General features: G+C 39.4%; 1 protein-coding gene across 1 annotated transcript; it reads right to left on the bottom strand.

Moving 5' to 3' along the window:
* Window positions 1-1,190: 1,190 nt before the first annotated feature.
* LGSN (lengsin, lens protein with glutamine synthetase domain) lies at window positions 1,191-14,660 on the bottom strand. The gene is made up of 4 exons (XM_070954703.1): window positions 14,590-14,660; window positions 11,545-12,442; window positions 7,172-7,356; window positions 1,191-2,384 (listed from the first exon to the last, which is right to left on the bottom strand). Exons 1-4 carry the CDS (start codon window positions 14,623-14,625, stop codon window positions 1,191-1,193), a joined length of 2,313 nt encoding a protein of 770 aa, XP_070810804.1. The 5' UTR covers window positions 14,626-14,660.
* Window positions 14,661-21,138: the final 6,478 nt, after the last annotated feature.

Raw genomic sequence — 21,138 nt, 5'->3', positions numbered from 1 at the left:
CCTAGAAATAGCTAAGGGCAGAAAAGTTCAAGAAAGAAACTGAGGGACTAATTCTGGCTACACAAGACCAACCCTTAAGAACAAATGCATACAAAACCAGAATTGAGAAGACAGCAACAGATAGCAAATTCCACCTAGGGAAAGAAGCTAAAGAAATAGTGGACCACCTACTTGGCTGCTGCAAAAACTGGGACTTTACATTCAACAGACAAACGCCTGTCATATAACAGCCCAGACTTAAAATTGTTGATAAGAAAGACAAAAATGTCTGGATAGTGGACAGTTGCAGTACCTGGAAGCAACAGAAGAGAAGATAAAAAACTGGAGAAAATTACAAAGGCCTGCAAACAGAAGTAGAACAACTGTGGTAAAAGAAAGCAAAGATACTACCAATAGTAATAGGTACAATTGAGTACAATCCCAAAATATTGAAGTACCATTTGAACACCATCGGCATTGACAAAATCCTCTTCAGTCAATTGCAAAAGGCAGCTTTACTCAGAACAGCTTACATCCTGCAACAGTAACTGTAACATCATCAAACAACAGCATCTGTTTATCCCAAGTCCTTGGGAAGGCCTCAGTAAGTGGACAAAAATGCCAGATCCAGTCTAAACACTTGGCTGACTATGTGACCAACTAAATAATGTATTTTATTTAAAAAAACAACAACTATGCAAACTTTTTTCCTAGCGAGGAAGAAAGTTTCCTTTGATTATTTGAGAGCGAAAACAGATTACAGAAAACAGATCTCTTTTCATGGTATATTGTGAGGTAATATTCCCTCCTCCCAATTTGTAATTAATCAGAGGAAAACAAGACATAAAGCTGAATGCAGCTGAAATCTATATAACAAGTGGACATGCAGATTGATCTGGAGTCTCCAGGAAAAACAGTCTCATGCAAAATAACCTATATTCAAATAAAGGACTACAGGAAACTAATATTCTACTAAAACTTCATGTGCATTATTTTCTCAAGATTTTTGTAACAGCCATTTACAGTAAATCAGTTTGTTGCTACCTGCACCTTTATTAGCTCTACTGCAGTTTATAAGAAAAAGAGAGAAAAAGACGGAGTGCCTTAAAGTCACTTAAAAAGGTCACTTATAAAAGAAATGTGATCTAGAGACTTTCTGATCTACAGCTGCATTGCTTAGCTTCTATTAACTCTCCAATCTCATCTTCACACTAGATAAAATATTCCAAAAATTTATTCCTTTCCACATCCAGTTCCTCAGTTTCCACCTCATATTGCTTTATGTTGATAAAGTACTGGACAAAATAATCCCCCAGCGCTTCCCTGATGCACTCATCTTCTTGGAGAGCCACAAGAGCATCTTCCAGCTTCAGAGGGATCATGCCTGCTTTCGTCAGAGTGGAACTCTGGGCCTTCCCTGAGGTCTCCTGGAAAGTGAGCTTTCTCTTTACCCCATCCAGACCTGCTGCGATTGTAGCCGAGAGCACCAAGTAAGGGTTGGCTGTGGCTGAGCCCAGTTGATTTTCTATCCAGGTTCCCTTGTCACCATGATTTTGGATGTTAAATGCACAGCTGTTGTCATTCCATGCTCCCTTGGCAACCACAGCCTCTTTGGAGCCTTTGCTACACCCACTATAGCATTTGCGGCAGGTGACAGTGGGGGCCATCAGGCAGCTGAGAGCTGCAGAATGCATCAGTAACCCAGCCAGCCAATTCTTCCCTATCTCAGTTAGCTCTTGGGCTCCAGAAGCAAACAAATTATGTTGTCTGCTGCTGTCCCAAAGGCTATGGGTCAGAATGCCAGAATTATAGAATCCATCCTCGGTGAAAAAACTGGCAATATAATTGTACTTTTTGGCTACTTCTTTAATGCCTGTCCGGAAAGTGAAGGCACTGTCCGCTGCACCCAGGCCAAACTCTGGGTGAAAAGAGATCTCCATCTGGCCAGGCCCAGCCGAGGACGAGAAGCTTTCAATGTTTGCCCCAGCGTGATACATGCCATCCATGAGTTCCTGGATGAAGGACTGGTCATGATTGCTGAGTAGGGTGGCAGCGGGAAAAGAGATTGTCTTTGAATTGACAATTTCAGCAATGCCATAGATGCAGAATTCATAAGTGAAGGCAGAATACAGCGCAAAGCCGTTTTCCCGGAGCTGATTCAACTGCTGCTTGGCAATGTGCCGGGGCGACGTCAAGAGAGGGTTGCCCATCACCATAAAGGGATCGCAGATCACTCTTGCTGTTTGTTCCACCCATGGCAAGATCCGGAATGTTGATAAATCGGGTCTCAGGATGATGTCGCAGTTAAAACTGCTTGCAGGAACGTGGCATGTCTCACGGTCCCTTGGATTCAGGGTCAGTTCAAGGTAGCCTTTTGGCATGGCAACCCCATAGATTGCTTTGGTCTAAACAGAAGGAAGAAGAACATATGGCTGTGCTTTGGATGGATTAAATAATCCCTAAGTAGCACTATCACATTGACAGATTACATTTCTGAGGAAGTTTCAGAAGGAACCATAACCAATTGTCCAAGAGAAAAGCCATACACTGTAGATTTTCAATCAGAAACGTCTTTCAGCCAAGTATGGAAGGCATTAAGAGTTGACATGGGATGTGTGCATGTGTGTTTGTATGTGTATGCTTGTATGTGTTTGTCTGTATATGTGGGGTGGAGAGACAAAAGGCTCAATAAACTAGCCATAATGCTGCTAAGAAAGGGACCTCAGGCCTCTGGGTCCAGACCCCCCACAATCAAGACAGTTCCTAAATGACCTTCAGAAAGTAGCAAATGATAGGATGATGACATAAGTCTGATAACACACCAGCTAGAATGACCACGGTGTTGCATTATGGAACTAATGCTGCTCACTACATTTTTGAGAAAGAATACCAAGAATCAGCAATAGGACCAAGCTTCTCTGTGAATTCATTTTAATCTATGATTTTATTTTTTAAAAAACATGTTCAGCTATAAAGAACCTGAAGCAAGTTCAATTTCATTGTTGCCTTAAGTGCTTTCTGGGTAGAAAGGAAGATTAAAAATGGAAATAATAATAATGATGATAATGATGTTAACAGTGTTGCAATGTTATAAGTGAATTTAAAATTTGAGTTTCCACATGCCCTAGAGTATTTCATTTCTGAAGGCTTATTCTGTTGTATTTGCTAATATTAGGGAGGTAGAAACAATCTTAAAGGAGGGAATGGCAGTGAAGAGAAAAGGAATATTAGCTGTGTATATCACAACTGAAACAATACCTTTGTAATTTTTAATGAGATCCTGCCTAAGATCATTAAGTCAAGAGTATAAAATTACTTTCCAGCACCATTTTCTCTTTGAAATCTTTTGTAATATCCTCCCTGAAATGAAAGATGGTGATAGTAATTTAAATTTTATGGAAATTCTTAAGAAATTATCTAGGCTAACTATGATGGAACTGTTTCCATCAAATTTGGAATGGTATGTAGGGATGAATTTGGGAGACAGGGAGAAAAGCTACAGCCAGAGTAATGGGCAGATAAAAAGATCCTTAGCCCACAGCAAGAATTTGGGCATGGCAAATATTGCAGAAAGAAGTTTCTTGGGCTGTAAAGGTAAAGGAAGAGATATGTACTTTCAGACTTGCAAGATTCTCTTAATGTAACCTCATAATAAAATAGATGTAGTTCATATGCATGTGCTTCTTGTCTGTATCACCCTGCATGTCTGATAAAATTTTACCCAATAGACCACACCAAAAAATGGCAGTACGCAGTGAATTGGTAAGACATCCAAATGCCTAAGAGTACTACAGACTTCTAAAGGCCATTCTATATACAATAAAGGTTTTTTCCCCATCAGTGTACAAAGAATATCTTACTGCTAAGTCTGAATTTAAAAACAAAGATTTTAAATTCGCTGTTCTTGGCCTTTGAATAATATTTGGGAGCGAGTGAATACTTGATTGAACGTAAAATAGGTTGAACCATTGCAGATGTGTTTTATTGCGAGATCTTTTAAACCTTTTAACACAGCCTGTGTAGCAGCAGAGTGCCTGACATTCTGAGCTTTATGATTCAAATTGCAAAACTAGTTAAGCCAGGTAAAAAGGGACCGTGTGAAAATATTGGCAATATACCTTAGACATTAAGTGGCTTTGGAATGAAGCAATTCCCTACAGAATCATTTATCAGTACTTGGCAAAATGCACCCCCCCAAAAAAATGCAAATGATCCCAATCCACTACCTGTTGTGTTGTTTCTGAAACTGAGCAAGTAATGCTTATTTTACAGTGTGCCCAGTGTAAATTAATCTTGAATTTAGTAGCAACAGCATGTTGATTGCAAAATGCATTAGCTGAATCACAGAACAAGCCACGTGGGGAGGGATAAATTGTGAAAAGGTGCATGTTGTTGACCTTTGAAAAAGGAAAGCTTGCACGCTGTTTTATGTTCCCAATAGTTTGGTAAAAGACTGTCTGTTTCACAGAGTATAAAAGACAACCACCTTTTGAAAGTGACCTCAGATCCCTCGGCACAACACAAGGACAGAGGCACTAAAGCAGGCCACACATTTGAGGAAAAACCTTACCTTGACCTGGAAACCTCACCACTCCAAATCTGTATGGTTATCAAAGAAGATGCTGCACTGCCTATTTTCTACCAATGCAAGGAAACATCTATATGTTTTTTTCTCTCTCTCTTGTGCTAAAAAATGCTTTCTAGGGTGTTTCTCTCAATGGGAGTGGACAGAGTGGCCTATTGAACATAGCAAAATCTTGCCAGCCCAACAAATAGTAGCATAAACTCAGTACTTGAGTACAGTGAGTCTACCCATCATTTTGGTAACAGTTTTTTAGTAGTGCACAAAGTAAAGCTCAGGCTGTAGAGTTTTATTTCACCTTCTAAAAATAGCACCAGTAATAACAATCATCATAGTGTTATTCCGTAGTTAACCATACACCAATATACAGCAATAGGTATGGCCAGTATTATCATTAATGTCATGGTGTAGCTGCCATATTGTCAGTGCTAGGCAGTTTGGTCTAGTGGTTAAGGCACCAGACTAGAAACCGGGAGACTGTGAGTTCTAGTCCTGTTTTAGGCATGAAAGCCAGCTGGATGACTTTGGTCCAATCCTCTCTCTCAGCCCAACCCATCTCACAGTGGTTTTGTTGTGGACAAATTGTAGGAGGAATGACTATTAGGTACATTCACTGCCTTAAGTTATTTATAAAAATAATGGAGGCAAGATAAAAATAAATGTATGAGTGCACATGCGTAGAAGATGGAATACATGAGAGCTCCATAAAACAGGCCATAAAGATAGAAGGATTGTTCTAAGAAATGTTAGCCGCTACACATGTGGAAAAATACAGAATGAAGTTTACTATGAAAATAGGAATGGTTCTGAAAACAAGAAAAACTTCTCAGAACAAGAGATGGTTCCCATGTGAACTGAATGAGGCAATGGCATTCTGATGGAAAAGTACTAAGCAGTAAGAAAAGACTGCCACACTGGGACAGGCCAAGCTTTGCTGGAAATTATAATATTAGGAAGAAATTATAGTGTTTAGGAGCTGTTACACAGAATGAGGTACTGTGCATACTATTCAATTCTCTTGAAATCCAGCTTTGCTAGCTAGATTGTGAATTGGGTATGCACAGTTGTGTGACCATGACTTAATAGAGCTTTTAATTTGGGAAGTGAATTACAAAGCTGCATTCCTGCTTCTTCGTGATCTAAGTCTCTAGATAAATAAGAATAAAAAGTAATCCTATAGTATTTTATGACTCTTGGTATCACAGTAGCAGCAATAATAGTATTTTAAAGTAATGATTTATATTTCCATGTCAAATTTAATTTTCTTAAGATGGCATTAATTCAAACAAGTATAAGTTATTTTAGAAAACTGAGCTGGGCAAACACACACAGAATGACTACAAAAATTATTAGCTTATTATCTTTTAATACTAAAGTATTAGTACTAAATTCCATGGAAAACAGTTGATATCTGTTAATGCCTAAATGACATCAGTGAAATACAACATATTTAACCTTAAAGTTGAAAGAACAGAGCCTAATGAAGCAATAGCTAAAAACAAAATAAAGTAAAATGTATTTTTTCTACAGTTCAAAGAAAATATAGCATGGAAGCAAATGCCAGTGCATTTCTAATTGTATTAGCATATTTTTATGTTCACTGAATGAAACCTGAAATATTCATGATAAGAATTAAACAAAAATGTTCCCTATAAACTGCCTATGCTGGGTATTGCAGAAACAACCTGCAAAAAAGCTACTGGTGATCTCTATTTTCCATAGAAAAATTACCGAATAATGTGACCTTTAATTGTTGCTTAACAAAATAACTAATACTATACTACAGTGTTACAATTTAAACCATTATGCATTTCTGTGGTATTATTTGATTGGATTGAATCACTCAGTAAGTTTTGGGTTTTTTGTCACTAGTGTAATTCACATGCTGTCCCTTTAGTATCTGGCTGTTTGCCTTGGACCCTTGAAATTTTCTAGGATCAGATCAAACCGGTGGTGAAATCCAATTTTTTTTACTACCGGTTCTGTGGGCGTGGCTTTGTGGGTGTGGTGTGGCTTGGTGGGCATTGCATGGTGGGTATGGCAGGGGAAGGATACTGCAAAATCTCCATTCCCACCCCACTCCAGGGGAAGGATACTGCAAAAATCTCCATTCCCACCCCACTCCAGGGGAAGGATACTGCAAAAATCTCCATTCCCACCCCACTCCAGGGGAAGGATACTGCAAAAATCTACATTCCCACCCCACTCCAGGGGAAGGATACTGCAAAAATCTCCATTCCCACTCCACTCTGGGGCCAGCCAGAGGTGGTATTTGCCGGTTCTCTGAACTACTCAAAATTTCCGCTACCAGTTCTCCAGAACCTGTCAGAACCTGCTGGATTTCACCCCTAGATCAAACCAACCTTTTCTTAAGGTAATCAATTTTTTAAAAAAGATATATCTGAGGAAGAAAAGCTTAGATGAGTAAAAAGAACCCACGTTGCCAAGTTGCATGAATTAAATTTTCTTAATAATAGAGGGAGAGAGATGAATAAAACATATTTAGAAAGTTCTTGGTCAACTTAAGGGCATACTGCAATAACAAAGGTTTGCAGAATAGCAAAAGGAGGGCCACTGTGCCCAGGAAACAGGAAAAGGATACAGACATACCCGGAAAAAGCGAGAAGGGATGCTCTTGGATCTTGACACACCGTGGATATCTGTGGTTTCAAACCTAACAAAGTGGACATTGTCCCTTGCCATCTGTTCCTCGATGTGCTCTATCTCAGAGGTGAAGTGAAGAAAACTGTCACTGCCCAGTTTCTTCCCACTGGAATCTCTTCTGGATTCTTTTTCTTTAAATGAAAAATTAAAATGCAATCACCATGTGGCAGGATTTAAATATTTGACATTAACATATCTTTCTGACACAATATTTGAGAGGTGGATGCCCTTAAGAATCTCAAGGATTCACCCTGCTTTGAATTCTGGGTTGGAACGAAGGGAACATGTCTTAAGACTGAATGATGAACATTTACACGAGAAGGAAGCTAGCAAAAAACATAAATAATAGGACTGTGCAAAGAGTTCAAAAGAGATCCTTCTCAAACTCATTGGCCCAAATAAGGTGCTCCTCCTTGAAGTGTTAATGTTGCTGCTTCCTTTGGAAGACTTGGCTTGGTTTTCCCTACTACCTATGCACCTGTGCTGCCAGTTCCAACAGTGTTGACTTTCATGCACATACTTGTTTGTTGGCTTGTAAAATTTATATAGCTTCTCATACTTATGACAAAGACATGCAGGCATGTCAAGAAAGCCTTTAAAGCAGCTGTTTTTCTTCTGAACAAGCCAGTCACTTTAATAGTACTGGACTTCGAGAATAACTCAATCCAAATATTTCAGGTACCCCAATAAGAGATTTCTGCATGTGTATGTGATTTTCAAATAAAACCAAGCTTGGAGTACTGCAACTGTAGTTGAGCCTATGACTTCCCCCAATTTTACATTCTTTTTGGGCCATAGTCATTAAGTGAATACCAGTGTTATTAAGCAAATCCATCATACCCAATGGACTTCTTATTTTGCCAGAAACAGGAAGTAAGCACCAGTTTCCAGCAAAAAAAAGTTATAAATCTCAGTCATGTGACTGCAGGATATAGCAAATTGTAATATAGGCTGATTGCCAAGTGTTGGAATTATGATCAGGTGATCATATAAGGGGAGGTGGCTGTCGGAAATTTGAATGGTTGCTAAGTGACTACTTATAAATCAAGGATTACCTGTAAATATACTATGCTATACATTGTGGAAGCTCACTGAATTAAAATTGAGGTGGATAAAGGGGAAGGGAAAAGGAAATATATAAAATAGACCTATGACAGCTAATTATGCGAACCAGTGTTCTCACTGGAGATACAAATTACAAAGATAAATTATCCTTCTTTTGACATATTATACAAAGATCCAGCTTTCTGGGAAAGGCTTTAATCCCAGAAAAGGTGGAAAAAAACTGAAGAAGAGGACAACAGCAAGGTGGACAAATTCAGTTATTGTGGCAATGAGGGCACCATTTGAAGACCTGAAAAAACAGGCTAGGCATAGATCATCATGAACAAAACTTATCTATGTGATTGATAAAAGAAAATACAAATTTGATAGTACCTAATCAAGCAAAATTAATCAATTTTAAACCCAATTTTACAAGATAGTAAATCCACAGATTATTTGAGGGTCTAATTAATGATCTGCTGACGATAAAAAGGGAAATACTAGTCTTTTTTATGCTTTCTGACCTACTAGTTCTATTATTCATTAGATTCTTTTATGTGAAAGATCCATAGGATTCTTTCCACACAGGAGCCAATTAAAGCTACCACATTTTGTTTCCCACACAATCTAGAGTAGAAATGGAATCTCCTATATCGTCAAAACTGGAATGTAATAGGCTTTTAAGAGAATTTCAATAAGAATAGACAAATGACTTGAGAGCCATACAATTCTTCTTTGATATATCTCTTATAAGCTTTTTTTGCTAGAAACCCAGGGGTGAAATCCAGCAGGTTCTGACAGGTTCTGGAGAACTGGTAGTGGAAATTTTGAGTAGTTCGGAGAACCGGCAAATACCACCTCTGGCTGGCCCCAGAGTGGAGTGGGAATGGAGATTTTGCAATATCCTTCCCCTGCCACACCTACCAAGCCATGCCCACCAAGTCACACCACGCCCATCAAGCCACACCCACAGAACCAGCAGTAAAAAAAATTGGATTTCACCACTGAGAAACCAGTCACTTCTTAGAAAGATGGGTGGCATATACATTTAATAAATAAATAAAATATATACTGTGTTTCCTCGAAAATAAGACATGTCCTGAAAATAAGGCCAATCGGGCTTTTCAGGACATGTGATAATATAAGCCACCCCTCCAAAACCCCCACCAACTATGTGCCCCACTCCCCCTGCCGGGCATGACAGAGCTCCTGCCTCTCGCTTAGCCACCCGCCCCCACCCGCCCCCTTTAGGTGCAATTTGGGGGTGGCAGGTGGGGCGGGGGAGAAGCGTCTCGCTTCTCCCCCGCCCCACCTGCCATCCCTCTCAATAGACAGTGGGGAAGGGAAGCAGATAGGCTGCTGTTGCCATTGGGGTGGGCCACGTGGGCCACGAAACTCACGTCTTACCTTTCCAGCACCATTATGTTTGTTGCCGTTCTGTCCAGGGAGACCCATTGTAGAAAAAACTTTCTCGCGAGTTCAGCCAAACTCCTTGAACTTGCGAGAAAGTTTTTTCTACAACGTGTCTCCCTGGACAGAAAGACAAGGAACAAGGTGCTAGAAAGGTAAGACGCATGTCTTGCGGCCCAATGTGGCTGACCCCAATGGCAATAGTAGCCTGGCTGCTTCCCTTCCCCACCATCTCTTTATTGAGAGGGGTGGCAGGTAGGGCGGGGGAGAAGCGAGATGCTTCTCTCCCGCCCCACCTGTCACCCCCAAATTGCATCCTAAAGGGGGTGGGTGGTGGTGGGTGGCTAAGTGAGGGGCAAGAGCCCTGTCATGCCTGGTGGGGGGTGGGTGGGAGAAGAGACAGCAAGGGGAGCCACATCCTGCTCCACGTGTCTTACTTCTCCCCCACCCCACCTTCCAGAAACGAGTCTTTGTGAGACTCATCACGCCACTGCCACCGTCTCGTAGAGCAGGACTCTGCAAGGCTTGTGCCATTGCATTCAGGAACTGCAGCATAGCCGCGAGTTTGACATACTGGCACAGCTGTGAGCGGCAGGATGCCAGCTGTGTCGGTATGATGAAGCTCATGGCAGTGCTGCAGTTTGTGCATGCAACGGCACAAGCCTTGCAGAGCCAGCTCCATAAGGAAGCAGCAGCGGCGAGAGATGTCAGGGCAGCAGCCAACGCGAAGAATGGGGAGGGGAGGCGACGGCAGCAACAGGACATCCAGTCCCACGTTTACCACCTCCTGCACCTCCAAAATAATAAGACCCTCCCCCCGGTAATAAGGCCAAGCCCTTATTTGGGGGGGGGGGGTCAAAAGAAAATAAGACCCTGTCTTATTTTCGAAGAAACACAGTATCTACCCTTGTTGAAAAATCAGAAGGAGCCTGATAACACCTGTTCTGACTAACACCAAAAAACTGTAAACTTTTGTGAGCTGCAATTCAATTAAAATATACTGATGTAGGACTTAAACTGAGATGAGAAGGGGAGCAGGAAGGGGGTCCCAGGTTGATTATATAGATGAAGGTTATCTTTAAGACACATTACAAGTAACTTATTAATTAAAATTTTAAAGTGTAAAGAACTCATTGCATTTGTAAAGACCTTTTGAGATTTGAAATCCAAAGATACAGTCCACCAGGTCTCATCATTTAATTTCACATCAATATTAGCCCCAAAGCTTCTCTGAGGAGAGGAAACAGTTCAGATCAGGTATTCTGAAGGTTGTTGGTTTTTTTAACAAATCATGGCTCCCTGGGTTTGAGAACTGACAGCAACACAACTCAATGCCCACCAAACAAAGAAGAAAAGCTAACCCAGGTTTCTTCTCATTTCTATGCCTCAAAGCCAGCCACTCTCTAATTGTTAATGGCACAAAGAACACACATGCATAGACACTACTCTTCCTCAAGAAAGATATAATGTTAAACAGAATGATTAAGATCCATCTGACATGTGCAAATGTCATTGCCAAATTGAAACCCATAATTCTCCAGCATAGATTCTGTACTATATAGTGGCCAGGTGAGAATCAAATCTTTGCAATGGCACCTAATAGTCCACACCATCTCACTCTATCTTTATGCTGCAATTTGCTCCCATTTTAACAGATCTGATACTGTTTTGACACTAATTTTCCTTATAATTTCCTTATTGTGGTTTATCATTTTCTTTTATATCTCCTTATAGACATGACACTGGTTTTGAATGGAGGTAGCATATAATGCCATAGTATTGATTACTGCAATCTTATTTTTAATTGCATGCTTAGCTGATAATAGCACAATCCCTCTATTTCACATGGGACTTAATGTGCTTACCAGATGTGGGCTCAAAGTTAGTAGGTGGAGCTCTGACCACTTTTGGAAAAGGGGTCTGTTGACTCCCAACAGACTGTTCCAAATCATCCCTTTCTGACGGCTCTTTCTCCAACCCAGCAGAATTGTAACCCAGTTGGGGCTTTCCTCCTTGCCCTGATCCATGCGTATGCACAATGGGAACTTTCTGGTCAGTGCCTCCTAAATGAGGAGGAAGAGTTTCCATGCATTGACATTGTTCCTCCCTAGACTTCAGAAACGGACGACAAGAGGTAGCCCTGAGTTCAGTGCTGTCCCAGGTCCAGTTGCTTAACAAGGGACTCTCTTTCAGTACACTCTTAAACTCTTGCAAAGTTTGGTTGGGTATGCCAGGCTCCAAAACAGACACGTCTTTGTTGTCTTCTTTTTCCTGGGTTGCTATAGGATGATCCCCGTCCATCTCCTCTGTCGGGTGGAACTTATTCCCATCCCGCACTGAGTGAGTTTTATCTTCGTGTGACGCTATTTCAGAGGTCTCCTGGCTTCTCCTCGTGTCTAGCCACCCCAGTTGCTCATCTTTGCTCTCTACGTCTGCTTCAGATGTTTGATTTTTTCTACCAAAGGATTCTACACCCCTGCAATCTTCTGAGTCACCTCTGCATGTTTCTTCTTGGCTATGTGATAAGCCTTCTTTTACCTGGAAATCTTTGGGGAGGGTCTCACCTGCTTCCTGCCATTGAGGAGGTTTATCTACACACAGCTCCTGCATTTCTTGATTAAAAGAGTTTGCGTCAAGAGGCTCCTCCATTGTTTCACGTTCTGCTGCCGAGAGTTGTGTTCCACTGATCTTGCTTCTTTGTCTGCTACTCAATCCACACATACGGTTGCCATCAGTTTCCTCATCGTCAACTCCAGCAGACGTCTGCAAAAATCAGAAACTCTTTTTGTTCAGAAAGCTTCAATTAAATGAAATATGCAATTAGACTATAATGCTTCGACCGTGAAATGAGACCTGTGAATAATATGTGTATACCACACATTCTAAAAGGTCACATTTTAGTCACAATGACTTAAAATATAAAACATCATCTACTCAAAGGCTTCCCCTTGAATATAATTTAAATATTTAAATAATGTGTCCCTTATATTTTTTTTTCTTGATTATCTTGAATTGGCAGATTATAGGCAAGCTAGCCTTTCACTTTATCAGCACAAATACTCCTTGTGGAAAACCAAACTTCCTATGATCTTACAATGATTTTTCTTAAGAAAAAGGAAAATGCCTCTTTTATCTGATATGTAAACGTCAATTCAACATCCTCAATCCAAGTCTGTGCTGCTCATAAATGCATGCACAAACCGGTGCTACCATCTAGCTGCTGGGATTAAATACACCGCGTCTAATAAAAACAAACCAGTGCATTGATTTAATTGTCTTTCACTCCCTTCCCTGCCAAAATGCCAACCTGTGGAACTGTAAAAATTTTTAAAAGGCTGAGAACATACAATTGCTCAAGACAATTTTCATTTCTCTTTCATCGTAAATGTCAAGGTTAAGCTTGGCCTTGAAAAAAAGATGCTAGAATTGAACTCAGGAGAGCCCTGACATAGCTTAAGCCTCAAATATGCTTGCTATATTGCAAAAGTATATCCAGACAATAGAAGATGTCTTTTTGCTTTGTTTTTACAATTGGTAACAGCAGCCAACCTTTGCAGGCTTCACAAAGCTAAGCTGCATAGGACTTGGATAGAAAACAACCAGGAAGTTGCAATGCTATAAGCTGAAATGAAAAGTGAAAACAAGTATGACAAACCTCTTCTTTTTTATATATAACTTTTATTGAAGACATTTTAACGGGATAAAAACAATTCCAAAGTTAGAGAACAAACAAAGAAAATAAGGAAGAGTAGTGAATAAGTAAAACATGGGAGAAAATAGAAAGAAAAGATTATAAATAAGCAGCTTCTGATCTTTTTGACAGTTCGTATTTTACCCTCTCTAAGGTTATATCCCAATTTCCTTCTTTTTCATAAATTATCCCTTCTAAATGTTCAAACCCATAAATCACAAGTCAACCACACTTCCATAAGGGTTTCTCTTCTGTGTTGTAGCCAAGAAAAGTTGAAGGACATACCCTTGAATTCACCAGAATGCTTCACTTGAATGTTTGATTTCATAGTAGAAATATTGGATGGAATTTGTTACATTGCATGGTATCTCGGCCAAGTCATACTTTCTCAAATGGGCAGTTTGCTTTTTGAAATGTTGTATACTGGTTTAGCAGTAAACAAAATCCCAGTGTGAACAGTCCATTCAAAATTGCATGAATTGATGGCAATATCATGTGACAAGCTGAATAAAACAAGCTGAGAATAAATTCACAATAGTCAAGTAAAGAACATAAGTTTTATCTTTCAACATCATACAAGTTCCAGATAATCCAACATTCTATCTCCATCAGTTTAAAGCAACTATCTGGACGTATCTTAACTGCTTAGAATCTAAGCCTTAGATCCTTTCTTTATGTGTCTCTGTCTCTGTTTCTCTATCTCTGTCTCTGTCTCTCTGTGTCTCTCTCACATACCTAACACACACACACATATACACACACTTTATAAAACCAGTACTGTCATGGATATAGAAAGTTTGTGTTGTGGATCTGAAGCAATGATAGTTATTTAAATATATTTTCTGTCAACCTTATCATTGTATCATCTTGGAGCAGTTAACTTTTCCAATTTAACACAAATAATCAGCTGGCACAGGGGACTTTAAGAGACTTTCAGCTTCAAACAAAAAGGTACTTCAGCTGCTTGCTGAGTATTTCCCATAATAGATAGCTCTAATTTTGCCTATTTGCCAGATTCAGATTCAAGACAAGAAGAAGTGGGATTTGTGGCTGGTTAAACTCTTCTCCACCATTGCCTACTAAAACTTTATTTTAGGAGGAAGCTCACATTAGTCTATATCAAATTATTTAGTAATATAAACATACTCCATCTTTGTGAAGTACTAATGCTCAAGAGAGGAGAGAATAAAAATATTTCTCCTGGTCATTTTTTTCTTACCTGATAGCTGAAGGTGTCTTTCTCCATCTTCTCCATCTACACATTTTGGTTGCATCCCTCTGTGATTTCAGTTGGAAACGTGTCCTCAGAATTTATAGATGTGCCCGTAATGAAGATGAGTTAGCACAGAATTTCCAAGAGTTTCCCTCTTTTTGAAGGCTCTGTTAATAATGAATCTGGATGAGGGAGGACAAAGCTCTTTAATAAATAAATAAATCTCATGAGTGTACATTTCTAGAATTGTTTGGAAATAGTCACCTGATAAATGATAGGTAAACAACTACAGGAAACACAAAACATTTGCTTCACTCTTTTTTTTCCCCAGCAAGACAGTGGGATTGTCTTGCTTTCTTCTGAAACACAACATATTGTTTGAAAGATTATAATTAAAATGCTGTTGAACCCAGTATTACAACCACCATAACAAAACAAAAACAAAACAAAAAACCATGGCCACAGAGGGCAGCTTCTATCCCTTGTTAATGGTGCTCGAATTTGGTGGGTCTTGTTTTGCTCAGCACTTTCTACAAAGCTTTCAGAATTGTGTTGAACAAACACATTTATATTGTCGTGGCTTTTCCCTCCATTGTGGATTGAGGTGAGGCATCACTGAAAGCATGTTGTTAAGTGAGCACTGGGGACATGTGCATTTTGTTAACTAACTCAGCAGAATAAACATGAAATCTGAACACTTTAACAAAGTAATTTGGGGAGCTAAAGACTTGTTTCTGTTTACTTGATCACCACTGGAACAGCAAATGTGTTCTGATGTCATATATAGTTTATAACATGTGAAATTGAAGAGTGCCTGCTTCATATGAGATGAGAACTCACCATAGGTTGTTCCTCTTTTACAAATTTGTAAAGCAATCCCTGGAAATCAAACAATAGCAGAGGCATAGAAAGAAACAACTTGCTGGATTGGGGTTGAGGATTCCTTTGCAGGATGGTTGAAGTACAACAGAAAATCATTCCTTAATGTTCAATCTAATGAGATCAGGATGATACTATATTTGTGAATACTATTTATTTCACTTTACTACTTGGGGGTCTGGGGTCTGTGATTCATCGATACTAAAATCAAAGGGATATAAACTAGTGCTTACTGATTTCAGAGGATCTATTTTTCCTCACTTGCACAAACAGCAATATAGACATGTTGTGGAAACTTTTTTTTTTTTTGATGTGTCCTCCGAACATGCATTTAATTCCCTCACATTAATACCTGTGGAAGTAATTGTCCATAGCTGTACCCATGTTAAAATAATGGCATTTTCCTTTTACCTAATATAGGTTTTGCCATGGATATATCTCGCCAATCATTCTGTTAACTATGCAGTAAGGCAGGGGTGTCAAACTTACATCGTCACGGTGGAGTCATGTGACGTATCGGGACTTTTTTCCCTTTGCTAAACTGGGTGTTGGCGTGGCCAGCACGTGACACATCTGGCCCGCAGGCCGTGAAATTGACAGCCCTGCAGTAAGGTAACTACTAAGGAATGACCTAATCCTGAACCTACTGGCCACTTTAGAAAGCCAATTTGGTGTGGTAGTGAAACTGCTGGGCTAAAAACCAAGAGAGCGTGAGTTCTAGGTCACCCTTAAAGGCATGGAAGTCATCAGATAACTTTTAGCCAGTTATTCTCTCAGCCAAACCCATTTTACTGTGTTGTTTTTGTGAGGAAAATAGGAGGCAGGAGTTTTAGGTATGCTCACCGGGTACAACCTCTCCATTCTGGGCCCAGGGAACTGTCCTCCAGAATTACTCTTCCCCTGTACCTACCAGGTCTTCAGGCTAAATCCTGGTTAAGAGACATAAATCAGGTTGAAAAGCAGCTAATTAGTGGAATTTGTGTGTGTGTGTGTGTACGTGCAGATCTCTCTACTGCTTCATAGAACAACTCTTTGCACCTGTCACCTTTTGTACGGGCTTCTTTTGAACATTGGAATAGAACTAAACCCATGTTGAACAGGGAGAATCCACCAATACCTTTGAACATACTCATTGAGGAAGAAACACTTGTATAAAATCAGTCAGTCAAGTCTACTTACAATACACTCCCCCCCCCAACTCCAGCTCCATTGAGAAAGATGGATGGATGTTTTCCAACTGAGTGGTGACATTCAGTAAAAGAGAGGGAAACAAAGCCAGGAGAATCCATTAATTCCTGCCAATGCCTGCCTTGTACACCATAAATATGGTTCGCATTATTTACTGGCACCATGATGCCACAATACACTTTTCATCATTTTGATTTGTCTGGCTGAAAATATCCCAATGTTGGCATGTACAGTGGGAGCAAGGGGGAGAAAGTAACAAAACATTCATCACAACAATGTACACAAAACCCAAGGCTTACATATTTGTGTCAGGCATTGTGATGCAACTATCTAAGTCAGGGGTGTCAAACTCACAGCGTCACTGTGGTGTCACGTGATGTATTGGGACTTTTTTTCCCTTCACTAAACTGGACAGGGGCATGGCCAGCGTGTGACACATCTGGCCCACAGGCTGGGAGTTTGACAATTCTGATCGAAGTGAATGTTGTGTCATGATGCCAAATATCATTGTTCTGATGCAATTTTAGTTTGCTGAGAAGAAAAGGCCTGTCTTTGATCTTAGAAGAAGAAATCTTTGAATTAAAGATGGCTAATGTAGATGAACAAAGATTAAAAATCTTTAGTGATTTTGTTAGTTGTTAGTTGTTTAGAATTAAAAAGCAGTATCACAAAGGTGTGGATTTTATTCATATTTTTAGGAGAATGTATGTTTCCTGAAAGGAAAGAAGAGTTAAGGTGGTATTTCAAATTAATTGTGTTATGTAACCTTTTCCCATATTACAACGAAGAAACCACAAATTTAAACAATGCAGCAAAAGCAATAAAATGGATTGAAACTATTTAAAAATATCATTTAAACACAACTAACAATATAAGATGTCAGAGACATCACCCTGCCAACAAAAGTGTGTATAGTCAAGGCTATGGTTTTCCCAGTTGCAATGTATGATTGTGAAAGTTGGACCATAAGGAAAGCTGAGCGTCAAAAAATTGAGGCCTTTGAACTATGGTGCTGGAGAAGACTCCTGCGAGTCCCTTGGACTGCAAGGCCATCAAACCAGTCAGTCCTAGAGGAGATCAACCCTGACTGCTGTTTAGAAGGGCAGATCCTGAAGATGAAACTGAAATACTTTGGCCACTTAATCAGAAGGAAGGACTCACTGGAGAAGAGCCTAATGCTGGGAACGATTGAGGGCAAAAGAGGAATGGGACAGCAGAGAATGAGGTGGCTGGATGGAGTCACTGAAGCAGTCGGCGTGAGCTTAAATGGTCTCTGGGGTATGGTAGAGGACAGGAAGGCCTGGAGGAAAGTTGTCCATGGGATCACGATGGGTCAGACACAATTTCGCAACTAACAACAACAACAATACAAGTGTTAAATTAAACAGTTGAGTCTTAAATTTTATTCCAGAATGGTTAGAGGATTGGGACTATCTTATGTTTTGAAAAGGAGTAGTAAATCACACTTGGCACCAGCATGAAAAAATGTCTTTCCAAAACTTATAGAGTTGGGTTCTTCCAGGAACTCCTTTCCATTTTGATGTAAGAAATACTAAATTAACAGCATAATGCTACTTCTTTGTCCATAACTCTAAGATTGAGTGAGGTTTCTATATTAAAAACTGCTTGAAAGCTATTTGTTTTTATTAATACATGATACACAGAGCAAATATTATCCCACCTTCATTGCTTTATAAGTAACTGAAGGTGGCAAACATACCTAATTCTCCTATTTTCCCCATCACAACAACCCTATGAGGTAGAGGGAATGACTAGCCCGAAGTCATTCAGATGGCTTTCATGGCTAAGATGGGACTAGAACAGGAGTGTCAAACTTGCGTCATCACAGCGGCATCACATGACATATCGGGACTTTTTTCCCCTTTGTTAAACCGGACGGGGGCATGACCAGCACGTGACGCATCCTGCCCACGAGTTTGACAGCCCTGGACTAGAATTTACACTCTCCTGGTTTTTAGACCAGCACTTTCACCAATTTTATGAAATTGCATGTTAATATTGATGCTAACCTACATGTACATCATTTTGCTCGCCTATGCTTAATAATGGATCAGAGATATTTTTTAATACTTCATGTATTTATTGCATATGCCTCTGGATCAAAGAGATTCAATATTTAACAGGTAACACACATGGTATTTTTATAAAAACATTAAAACATTAAACGAGTTCGGAAAAGAGCACAGTGTAAAGAAAAACCCAGATGTGTTGTGAATACATTTTTCAAAAGTGAAAAATATCAAATATTCAAGTGTTCTATATTAAATATCCATTATTAACCAAATTTGTGCAATTGAACAACAAAAAGGACTTTCCTATGCAAAATAGTCAAAAATGATTTAGAAAAGGTACGTCAGCCCTTAAACAAGCCTATTGCCTTTCTACTCTGGTTTAAAGAAGCCCTGGCAAAGTTGCTGCTGCTTTAAGAGTTAACTTTAATGGTACTGGATCTATGGACACGATCTATTCTATCCTGTATGGTTGCTAGGAGTTGAAAATATCTTGATGGCACTTAATCAATCAATCAACTAAAGATGCTGCTGCATTAAGGGTTGCATTAACTTTAATGAGTGACCTTCTTAGGGAAGAGACATCTTTTCAGGCTCTGGGGAAAAGCTGAAAAAAATAACATCTAACTTAAAGGTTCTGGACATATGCAAGATCCAAAGCACATTTTTCCAACCATCTTCAAGCTGTGCACAACCAAATAAAATACAAAGTATGTTTTGCACATTTTCCTACAGCAGATGGCACCAGCGGCACAGATTAATGCCTCACTTCTTTCCCAAAAGACATACGTTTTACAGACGATACAGAAGCATCAGGCAGGAATGACTCACAGAAAAAATCAGAGCATGGGAGAAAAAAGAGAGACTCCAAAACCTTTTATCGATTTGATATTTTTATAGGATCCAACTAAAATGGCTCAGAAGTGGACACAGCCTTTTGAGATTCTCCTGAATTCTTCACAGGTGAGAAAAGACAAAGAGCAAAACACCAGGAAGCAGTAAAGAAGTCCAAAGAATTGAGTGGGTATTGCAGTCAGAAGATTTGCTGTTTAGATTTGTTCTCAGAACACAGATCACAGACCGAATGCATTAATAATTGATAGGTGTTACAAATATCAGATTACCACCTAATACCGTAATCTGCAAATTCAGAAATAGGAGCTGACTTCCCAGTTCTTTAAATGAAAAATCTGCTTTGTCTTACAGATGGAATACACAGGCTGTGGCCTAGCAGAAAACAGAAATAAAGAAAAACATAGTAAGCTGTATATTAAAACCTGAATATATATACATATATTTATGAATAAAACACGAACTCACATGATTATTTTATCTGATAAAAGAATTAAGCCAGCTTGTAAAGCATTACCTAATGGCTGTAAGGTTGAAATCTTCCAAATGGAAAATCCATTTTCAGATTGTAGAAAACTAACTCAGGAGGTGAAATCTTCCTAAAGGATTAAGTTAAAATCAGCTGCTGACATTTTCAGTCTATCTCTGATGGAATTAGGAGCAGATAACTATGTTCAATGACAGTAGCTGCTGATAATATTTCTTTTTCCCTTTAATGCAAAGGACCTTTGGGACATTATGGGGGAAAAAAGTAGAACTACTAGCTGCTTTGATAAGTCCTAAAGAGTTTATTTAAGCCACCACCGAGGCTTAAAAGAGCCTTGGTGGTGCAGCGGACTAAGTGCTGTTAAGTGCTAGCACTTAGCTGCCAGCTGCCTGCAATTAGTGAGAGTTCAAATCTCACCAGGCTCAAGGTTGACTCAGCCTTCCATCCTGTCGAGGCAGGTAAATTGAGGACCCAGATTGTGGGGGCAATAAGCCAGCTTTGTATAGAACAACACCATTTGGGGGGGCCGAAAGCCCTAATAAGCAGGTATATACATAAAAGTATGCAGGCTATTGCTCTGAGTCTAGGGAGAAGGGTGCCATATAAATTGGACTAATAAATAAATAAATAAATAAATAATAAATAAATAAATAAATAAATAAATAAATAAATGACCCGAAAAATCAACCTGCATCTGCCAATGTGAACAATTGCTTTTGTGTTAATAAATTAGTTAATGTGTTCATTTGTTTCACCTCTTTGCAGTCTTTCCCACATCCACATTCACAGGTAGGAAATGCCATGTGGGAAAAACTATGCTACATCAGCCATACTGGTGTATTAATTCCATTTGCTGTGACTGTATGATATATACTTATCTTTAAAGTACTAGATGATGGTAGCAAAATAATAACCATAATAACAAGTATAACAATAAGTAGCAACAATAGGAGCTTGAGTGCTGTTTCAGAATTAGCCACTCAGTGGCAATTTCTTCTTCTTCAGTAAGCATTAAGGCCTGTCAAATGGCTTTTCTTTCTATTTAAGGCTGTAAAACATTCTTCAGAAGAACAGTTTGTCCTTAGCTTGGCATAATGTTATAATAAACAGTTGCCACTT

This window comes from Pituophis catenifer, unplaced genomic scaffold (genome assembly GCF_029215685.1).
Source record: "Pituophis catenifer annectens isolate HBS135680 unplaced genomic scaffold, rPitCat1.0.hap2 SCAF_1, whole genome shotgun sequence".
Classification (NCBI taxonomy): Eukaryota; Metazoa; Chordata; class Lepidosauria; order Squamata; family Colubridae; genus Pituophis; species Pituophis catenifer.
Note: the sequence above shows the minus strand (reverse complement) of the source record. Positions and strands in the feature narration are given on the sequence as shown.

What these genes read in the sequence shown, in the direction of transcription:
- LGSN (XM_070954703.1), bottom strand. Translation starts at nt 14,625, where the DNA reads ATGGAGAAGATGGAGAAAGACACCTTCAGCTATCAG. An exon ending in AAGACACCTTCAGCTATCAG is followed by an intron (nt 12,443 to 14,589) that starts GTAAGAAAAAAA and finishes TGATTTTTGCAG; the next exon opens with ACGTCTGCTGGAGTTGACGA. An exon ending in TAACTTTGAGCCCACATCTG is followed by an intron (nt 7,357 to 11,544) that starts GTAAGCACATTA and finishes TTTCATTTAAAG; the next exon opens with AAAAAGAATCCAGAAGAGAT.